The following is a 9,577-nucleotide window of genomic DNA, read 5'->3' on the forward strand; positions in this document are numbered from 1 at the left end:
GCCTTCCGCACCCCAGCGTCGCGGTCACCTCTGAGATCCCTCACACCGGATCCAGAGCAGCATTGCCCGGGCCGGGCGTGGCTGCGCAGGTTCAAGCTCCGGCCGCTCCACTTAGGCACCGGCTCCCAGAAAACGCCCCTGAGGAAGCGGCAGAAGACGCTCGAGTGCTTGGGCCACGTGGAAGACCCGGCTGGGGCTCCTGCCCCCCCACTGCCGCCCTTTGAGGAGCGAACCAGCGGCCGAGGATCCCTCCCTGTCTGTCCTTGTAGCCGCCTTTCAGGTACACAAGCAAATCTCAAAGCAGCCACTGCTCACTGGGGCTCCCCTTCTCTTAACCCTCCACCTAGCACCTCGCACACAGCCATTTCCCCAGACAACGGGGGACAGGCGGATGCACAGCTTCCTCCAACAGGAAGGGAGCGACAGCGCTGTGTCCCAGCAGTAGCCACAGTACCGTGCATACAGCAGGCGCTCAATAAAGCCTGCGAGGACTGAGTTCGTCTCAGTGAGACCCACAGCCCAGGGCAGCAGCGCGCTTGGGCCTGGGGGCCGGGACCACAGCCGTCCTGGAGACCAAGGTGCCGTCAGGGTGGCCTCCTTTCCTGGCGCCCACCTCGTGGGGATCCTGCGGCACCGAGCCCCGCCCGACGCCCTCATCTAACCCCGATCCCCTGGCTGGATCTGGGGCACACGGCAGGCGGGGAACCCCGAGCATGGCTGAATCCCCTGGAAGACGGCAGCCATCGGTGCCGCCACTGGTGGGAGCAGGGGCCGGGGAATAGCGGGACCCTGGATGGAGTGGGCCGCCAAGAGCAAGGGCCTCCCTCCCTCTTCCCTGACCACAGCGAGCCTCGGTGAGACGTGGCTGTGGCGTCCTGTGGGCAGGGAGGCCCCGGGCTCCTGATGGCACTGGCCCTGCCAGGTCCCTGGACACTCCTCACCCCTCCCACGGCCCCCTTTGCAAGCGGAGGCGTCCAGGTCCCCAGACCTGTGCGCTTTGAGCTGGGTTCAGGCAGTGAGAGGCTCGGGGGGAGCCCGAAAGCTGGGGTCAAGAACGGGTCAGGGTCGCTTTGCCCCACGCGCCTGCGGAGGTTCCTCCAGTTGTGTTTGCTGCCACGACTCCACGCATCCTGTGACTGAGGGGCAGCAGCCCAGGCGGGGGCTCCAGTCCAGGAGGGGCCTCCCTGCTGCTGGTCTGGAGGCCGTGCACCCCCGGCCCGGAGCACCCCTCCCTGGGGTGCACCCGTCTCCAGCCCCCGGGAAGGCCCCAGCGTCGTGTCCAGCTGCTCTGACGTTTTTGCAAAGCTTGCACAGCCGAGGAGCCCTGAGCCACAAGCAGTCACATCGCCGTTGATTTGCACCGACTTCCTGCCCATCTCCCTTTGTCCCGGGTGGGGCGGGTGGGAAGGGTCGCCGGCACGCGGGGTACGGCGCCGAGCCAGAGCGAGCAGGAAGGTGTCCAGTCTGGCGGAGTTGGCTCCCGGCACGGCACAGCCACAGCGCCAGTCCTGGGGTGCAAACGGGTTCCAGGAGCGCTCCGTCCGCCTACCGTGCACATTCCAAAGTCACCAGACGTGACCGCGTCCTGCCGTGCTTGGCGCGGGGAAAGCGCCGGGAGCCAGGGCAAGTCGGGAAGGAAGCCGCGCGCCAGAGGTGCGGTTTCAGTGTCGGCTCCGTGGAGCAGCTGCCGGGTCAGGGACCAGGGCACCCCCAGCTGCTCCGGAAAACGGAATCCAGAGAGGCCGACGTGGGGGGAGCACGGGGCGTCCAGGCGCTCTCTGCACCACGTCTCCCACGGACCTGCCGAGCCCCTCGTGCGTGCCAGGACGCTTCAGCGACTCCCAACGCCCGTGCCCGTCTCGCTCCTTCTTGACCGACGTCCGGTAAAACAGAACTTAGCAAACCCTGGACAGAACGCTGGCGGTGTCGCAGACGCTGGGTAAACCTCCACTCACGGACGTATCCCAGCCACCAAAGGCCAAAAATAAAGTTTGATCGACCAGGATGATGGACCAACTCGCTACGTTTTCAACAGAAAATGATCCAACGAGGTCGTCACGGAGAGAAGAAATCCCAGAAGACCTGCGGGAAGAGTCACTTCGGGGCCGACAAAAGCCCAAGTCGCTTCTCTGGGTTCTGGGACTTAGATCTGTCTGAAGGGTGCAATTTTGTAAATGCATCATTTATTTTATTTTTTTAAAGATTTATTTGGGAGGCAGAGTTACAGACAGAGAGAAGTGGAGAGAGAGAGAGAGAGGTCTTCCATCCTCTGGTTCACTCCCCAGATGGCCACAACAGCTGGAGCTGGGCCAATCCGAAGCCAGGAACCAGGAGCTTCTTCCGGGTCTCCCATGCAGATGCAGGGGCCCAAGGATTTGGCCCATCTTCCACTGCTTTCCCAGGCCACAGCAGAGCTGGACCGGAAGTGGAGCAGCCGGGACTTGAGCCGGCGCCCATGTGGAGTGCTGGCACTGCAGGAGGCAGCTTTACTCGCTGAGCCACAGTGCCGCCGACCCCTTGCGTTCATTCTGAGAGGCAGAGAAAGAGACCTCCCACCTGCTGGTCCATCCCACAAATGCCCCAGAGCCAGGAGCCCCGCCTGAACACCCCAGGTGGGCGGCAGGAGCCCAGCGACCTGAGCCGCCACTGCTGCCTCCGGGCTGTGCAGCAGCGGGCAGCCGAGTCACAGGTGGAGCCTGGACCTCAATCCAGGCCTCCGAACGGGACACGGGTGTCCAGGGGGCGCCTTAACCGCTGCCCCCTACTCTTTACACTTTGCTATTATTTATTCAAAGCGCTGCGGAAGAAGCGGTCACCTGGGGCTTCAACCCCGCCAACACCTCCCTTCCTCCCGCCCACCCAGCACAAGACACCTGCTGGGGCTCAGAGGCACCTGCAGGGGGCGAGGACTGGAGGCGGCAGGAGGAGCGACCCTGCATCACAGAGAGGGACTCAGACCACAGCACCGGAAGTGACTTCTTCCAACGACCGACACACAGGCCGGTGGCGCCTGCCGCTCCTTAAACCACAGACAGACACGCAAGGTGCCAGCCCCCGCAGCAGGGAAGGCAGGCAAAGGGACTCACCGTGGGCCGGGCCTTGGTGGAGTCATTACCTGGAGGTGCCTGCGTGCCGAACTGCAAGTACACCTGCCTCCTAAGAGCGAGGGCCCCAGAGAGCAAACAGACATGAGAATTATTGAAACACGCACGTGCCAGGGTTGAAGCCAGCGTCCAGGCAGCCCACGCCTGCAGCCTCGCGGCACAGCCAGAGGCAGGAGAATGGGAGGTAAATTCCGGGACACCTAAGGGGACGCCACGGACCCCGGGCCTGCAGCCCGACCTCGAGAACAGAAAGCAGCCGTGTCACGGGGAGCGCAGAACCCTGAGCCGCGGGAGGCGAGGAGCCCCGTGGCACACGTGGCCGCCAGCACCGCAGGGCTGCACCGGGCTGGCTGGCTTTCTCCCGGCAGTGCCTCCGTCACGTGGTTTGGCGAGAACTGAGAAGACAGCAGAAGAGAGGAACGGAGGCAGTCTCTACTCCGGAAAACGTCCCTTAAAAAAAAAATCACGGGTCCGGAGCTGTGGCTTAGTGGGTAAAAGCCCCAGCCTGCAGCGCTGGCATCCATATGGGCACTGGTTCGAGTCCCGGCTGCTTCTCTTCCGATCCAGCTCCCTGCTACGGCTTGGGAAAGCAGTAGAAGATGGCCCAAGTCCTTGGGCCCCTGCACCCATGTGGGAGACCTGGAAGGAGCTCCTGGCTCCTGGCATCGGATTGGCACAGCTCCAGCCATTGCGGCCATCTGGGGAGTGAACCAGCGGATGGAAGACCTCTCTCTCTCTCTCTCTCTCTCTCTCTCTGCCTCTGCCTGTTTGTAACTCTAACTTTCAAATAAATAAATCTTTAGGAAAAAAAAAAAAAAACCACACGGAGACCCTGCAGGTAAAGCGTTAACCCCCAGCTACCTGGACCTCTGCTAGTCAGAATGACTCACCCCACGGCCGGCTGTGCCACACCTTAGGGCCTGCAGCCCGCAGGCAGCATGATGCCAGTGCTGGCGAAAAAGGCACCTCCCCCTCCCCAGGCGCAGTGTGCACTTGGCCCTTGTCCCGTCAGCTGGAGCCCCCATGGCGCCTGCACTCCCCACACGCATCTGGGACCCCATGGCCCCCGAGCCAGTGCGTCCTGCAAGAGACCCCCAGTTCCGTCCGCTTGAGTCAGCCAGGGCCTCGACAGGCTGGCAGACGGCAGGGGCGGGGCCTATCCCACTTCCAGGCGCTTGGGTTACAGAGCGTTACCCCGCTGGATCTGGTCCTGGATGGGAACCCAAGCCGTGATTTACGGGAAGGCTGAGAAAGGGGGCCCCGGATGCGGACGGGATCCACCCGCAGCACGAGGCCCGGGCAGCACCCTGCGGGCTTTGCCGGGGCCCCACCCTTCCTGGGAACCAGGCTCACACCGGGCGGGCAGTCGCCCCTGCTCCTGTGTCGGCCGCTGCCCCGGCACGCCCAGCCTGGCGAGGACCGGGTGCCTGGGCACAGCACTGGGGACTTCCTCCACAGCCGTGGCTGCCCCCGGGCTCCCAGGTGCAAAGTCGGGGGCACCACAGGTTCTGGACACGTCCCTTAGATGGCCTGGGAGGAGCAAGGACATCCCAGGAGCTGGGTGGAGACCCAAGTGAGGACCACCATCCGGGAGGCAAGGCGGGTGGGAGCGAGCCAGCAAGCCGCGGAGCCCTCCTCGTCCCCTCGCCCAGCTCCTCTGGGGTCCCGCGGGACGCTGCAGGTCAGAGGGTCACAGTGGACTTGGGTGCCAGCCAGGGAGGGCCAGCAGCTCGGGCCCAAGCCCCGCCCCACGACCTGTGCCAGGATCGGGTTACCCCCGGCCACTCCCGTTTCCTGTCCTGGAGCTCCCCAGGCTGCCAGCAGTCACGCTCCGCAGAACCAGGTCAGCCCAGGCCCGGAACAAAGCTCGGTTGTCGAAGGCTCGCAGGCTGCCAAGAGGCCAGGGACCTGCAGGTCGCCCGGGAGCGGCTCAATGTCCCCCGTCAATGTTCCCCTTCACGGGGTTGCAGATGGCCCCTGGGCTCGGCCTGAGGTCAGGAAGAAAAGAGTGAGAAACCAGGCTGGAAGCAGAGGGCCCCACTGCACCCTGGGGAGGGGACGGAGCCGGGCACTGGGTGGTGTCCAGCTGCCACTCCTGGAATGAGCGATGGAAGCCACACGGGGACTAGGGGCAGGCCAGGGACCCCGGGGAGCTCAGCAGTGCTTATGGCAGTCGGGGGCCGGGCACCGCTGTTGGTCAGGGAGTCGGTGCCACAGGCCTGGCTGCCCCCGACCCCCTCCATGCTAGTGCCCGGACCCCCGGGGACCTCCTCCCTTGGACCACCGCTTCCAGCGCCCCTGGGCCTCTCTGGCCAAGTCACTGGGCACAGTAACCCGTGTGCTCTGTGCAAGTGCCAAGTGCCAGAGGCGCCCCAGGGGACTTCACCCCTCACCGACACCCCTAGGCTTGGGATGTTTCCAAGGCAACAGCTCAACAAACAGAGGCAGAGGAACCTGGCCTGTGGCCCCTCCCCACCCAAGGCTCCCAGCCCTGAGGCCCCTCCCCGCTGCACACACAGCCCAAGCAGCTGCATCCACCCAGGGAACAGGGCCCAGGGGCTGGGCCGTGTGCTGAACCTTCCTTATCAGGTTCACCTGCAGTGAGCCACGGGCCCACCTGCACTGCCCACACACGGGCCCCTCCCACGCGGGCAGGACTCACAGAAGGCAGGCCTGGGCTCAGCATCGAGCAGCAAGCCCCTCCTCCCTCAGAGATGCCCACCTGGGGCCTGGGAACACCGGACCAGGACTGCAGACCGCTGCCCCGCAGGGGTGACCCCCTGTCCCACCTGCACCTGTCCTGCACAGAGCTGGGACCACGGGGAGAAGGTGGCTGGGACACTCGCGTGTGGCCAGCTGCACGGCACCCGGCTCTCAGAGCCCCTCCGGGCGGGCTGGGGGCTGCGGGCAGCCAGGTGACTGTGGTCCGGGCAAGTCGATGGCTCTGCCTCCACCCCAGGCTGGGAGGACGCGGCTGGCCAGCCCGGCCAGCTCTCTCACACGTAGCGGGGCTGGACAGAGACACCGACGAAGTGCACACGGTGGCTCTTTCTCTGCAGCCCAGGTCCCCCGAGCGTGCCAGGACAAACAAGCTGGGACGTGAGGAGGCAAGAGGCCGGGTGAGCAAGCGTGCAGAGGGGAGAACCCTGTGTCCCGCCCTCCTCCCAGCCCCCACCACCCGAGAGGCAACCGGGTCAGTCCTGGGGTGCAGCAGGACTGTCCCAGGCTGCGTCCTGCCTGGCACCCCTGCCAGAATCTACTGGAAGCTGTGCAGGACCCCGAGTGACCCCCAAGTGCACAGAGACACCCTCATCCCTATTCCGTGGCCCACAGGCCTCAGGGAAGTCCCCCCCCCCGGTCCCCTGCCACTGGGGACGCCCCAGGAAGCCAGGGTCACAGACTGGAAGCTCCGGGAGCCCCAGCACAAACACGGAGGCTCAGAACCCCAGAGGAGGAGAGGGGGGCAGCCACACCCCGGCCTCCAACAGAGGGAGGGAGGGCGTGGGAGCTCCTGGGGCCCCCTGGTGCTGCAGGGCCTTCCCTCTGTCCGAGGCCATGACCACGACAGCAGCTGACGAGCCACGGCAGGCGTTCCCACGTGTGGCTGCTGGGTATGTGAGAGCCCAGTCGGCCGCCACAGCGAGGCAGCATGGTCCCCGTTCCACAGACCGGCAACTGCGACAGGGAGCCTTGTCCCCGCCGTGAGAGGCGGCAGCCTGGGAGCCAGCGGCCCGGTGGCTACACGCCCACTGGCCTAACCACAGGGCCACACGGCACACTGCCTGCAGCCTGCCATCAGCTCGGCCCCGCTGGGGACAGGGCAGGTACAGCCAGGACAGTCCTGGAACAGACGGGAGCAGCCAGACGGAGCTTGCCCCCGCCCCCACCCCATCCTACAATAGCCCCCCCCCCCTTTGTCCCTCACCTGGAAGGACCCTTTGTATTCCTCGTGCTCAAGACTTCCGGCCCCTCCAGGCCCACCTCCTCCCCGTCCAACCGCCCAGCTCTGCCCCTGGGCCTTCCTCAACGCTGGGAGGCTGGGGGTCCCACCTGCACCACCCGCCCGCCCGTGGGAACGCAGGGAGCCCACACCTAGTCGGCACTCCCGCCCACAGTGTGTGTTCATCCCAAGGTCCTGGGTGACCCCAAACAGAAGTCCAGCGCCCCCGACCCCTGGAGCTCGCAAGGCCTGAGCGGCTCTCCGGGAACAATCCTGTAACCGCGGCGCCATGCGCTCATTCCCAAGCCCATCTCCACCTCCACAGGCCAGGACACACAGGAAAACCTGCCTGGTGGTCCTCGGGTCTCCAGACCCCAGAGCGGTTTGTAGCATCTTCCGCTGCTTCCCTCTATCTCGGGGCAGCGACATCCTCCAGGGACACGGGCAAGGGGCCCCTGGCGGCGGCAGGACACCAGCACCCTCCAGCCCGACCCTGCAGGGCTGCAGCAGAGTGCCCAGCCCCCGCTGGACCGCTGCCAGCAGCGGGAACCACGCGGAAATGGCCCAAACCCTCCGGCTCCCCATCCTGAAAGGGGCCCCGCCCCTGTGAGCAAACACTGGGAGCCCGGGAGGCTGCTCTTGAACTTGGCTTCCTCGGGCTGGTGCAGGCGGTGCCACTGGGCTCACAAGGAGCCGGGGCTCAGGACCTCAGCCTGCTGTAGAGGCCTCCGGGGCACCGCGGCCAGGGCCAAGGACCAAGGACTGGTCACGCCCACTGTGCGGACACAGCGGGGATCAGGAACCCAGGGCCACAGTGGCCGGGGATCAGGAACCCAGGGCCACAGCGGCCGGCTGGAGACCCCCGGGAAAGGGCTGCGCCCCCACAGGTGCCCACAACCATCCCAAGTATTTGGAGCATGTCAGCATGTCGGGGAGGGAGGAAGGCCACGCGCCAAACCCAGGCTCTGCCACCTGGAAGCCCCCGCCCCCCAGCACCACAACATCCAGGCACGGGTTCCTGAAACCTGAAGCCACTCACCCAGCAGGGCACCTGAGGGGAGGCCCCGACGGTCCCTGGGGACAAAGCTTAAGGCTCATTGGGGCTGCAGAGTGTGGGAAGCAGGAAGAGGGCGAGAAGGCCCGAGGGCAGGAGGATGGCCTTTTCAGATGACCTCCTGGGTCCCGTGATCCTGTGCTGTTATCAGTGAAAGTTCACTCACAGGCCTCGGCAGACTCCCAGTCCAAATAGGCTGAGGGGAGGGACAGAAGCCTGGTGGCCCCAGGAGGACAAAGCATCCTGCCTGGGTGGCCCTGGGGGGCAGGGCAGGGGAGACCACCAGGAAAAGCAGAGCAGAGCAGGCTTCACCAGCCTCAGTTTGTGCCTCTGTAAATTGGAACTTTCCCTCCATCCAGGAGCCTCCTTGCGAAGCCCTCTGGGTGCATCCCGAGTGCCCCGGGCCTCCTCTCCCGGGGACGGCCGGCGCCTGCCTGCCGGAGTGGACTTGGGACAGCTGCACGCGCTGACCCCTGCCTCCCGGAGGTCCAAACGAGGGACCCGAGCTGTGCTGGGACGGTCTGGTGTGTGTGTGGCGGGGGGACTTCCCGGACCCCACTGGTGGCGGAGTGGCAGGGAGCTGAGCGGGAGAGATGGCGCCGCCACCGGACCCCCGAGGGGCCCGTCCACGCAGACGCACCGACCCTACCGAGCCAGCGATTCCGGCGAGGACCAAGGGGAGAGGGGTAGGGGGCGTCCTCCGAACCAGCCTCCTGGACTTCAGGGCGCGCAGGAGCCTCGGCCAAGGTCAGAGCGGCGCGCGGGGGCACGGGGCAGCCGGGGGGTCAGTGCCCTCAGCGTCGCCCGCGCTGCACCAACACCCGTCCTTGGCGCGGACCGACCCGCTCGGCGCGCACCCACCTGAGTACGACTTCTTCATGGCGCCGCCGAGCCCCGCTCCCAGGAGAGTGTGGCGGCGAGGCCGCGGGCCGCGGGCTCCCACGTCGCTGGTCCCGCGCCCGAGCGGCGGGCGGAGGGCGGGGAGCGGCGGGCGGCCCCGCCCCGCCCCGCCCAGGTGCGCACCGAGCCCCGCCCGCCCCGCGCGGGCGCCGCGCTGCACCTGCGGAACCGGCCTGGGAGGGCGCGCGCCCCGCGCCGGGCCCGCGCGCGCGCTGCTCCGCGCCCCGACCCAGGGTGTCCGAGGGTGCGGGCCGCCCGCTGCGTCCCGGGCGTCCCCGCCACTTCCTCGGTCGGAGTGGGGCCGGGGTGTGGCCGGCCAGGTGGACGCGGCGAGCGGGGAGCGCCCGGAGTGGCAGGGCCGGGCGGGACACGCAGGGGCCCGAGGCCGCCCGTGGAGCCGCGCGCCTCTGTGTGTGTGCTTGTTCGGTGTGTGCGGGGTTCGGTGCCGGCTCGCCGGCCCGGTAGTGTGTGCGGTGACTGTGGAAGAATTCGCTGTACTTTTGTGTCCTTAAGGAAAGTGTCCACGCTGAGAGAGTTAATTCATGGAGCCAGGGAGCGAGGCAGCCAGCTCCATCCACC

The 9,577-nt window shown here is 66.6% G+C and overlaps 1 protein-coding gene across 1 annotated transcript in view; it reads right to left on the reverse strand.

The window, feature by feature from the left end:
• The window catches only part of SEPTIN9 (septin 9), a 136,600-nt gene extending 127,607 nt beyond the window's left edge, over positions 1–8,993 (reverse strand). The window contains exon 1 of the mRNA XM_062215569.1: positions 8,960–8,993. Within this exon, the coding sequence (XP_062071553.1) occupies positions 8,960–8,978 (19 nt within the window). The 5' untranslated portion in view covers positions 8,979–8,993. The remainder of the gene's footprint in view (positions 1–8,959) is intronic.
• Positions 8,994–9,577: the final 584 nt, after the last annotated feature.

The sequence above is a fragment of the Lepus europaeus genome, chromosome 18, assembly GCF_033115175.1.
Source record: "Lepus europaeus isolate LE1 chromosome 18, mLepTim1.pri, whole genome shotgun sequence".
NCBI classification, from domain to species: domain Eukaryota; kingdom Metazoa; phylum Chordata; class Mammalia; order Lagomorpha; family Leporidae; genus Lepus; species Lepus europaeus.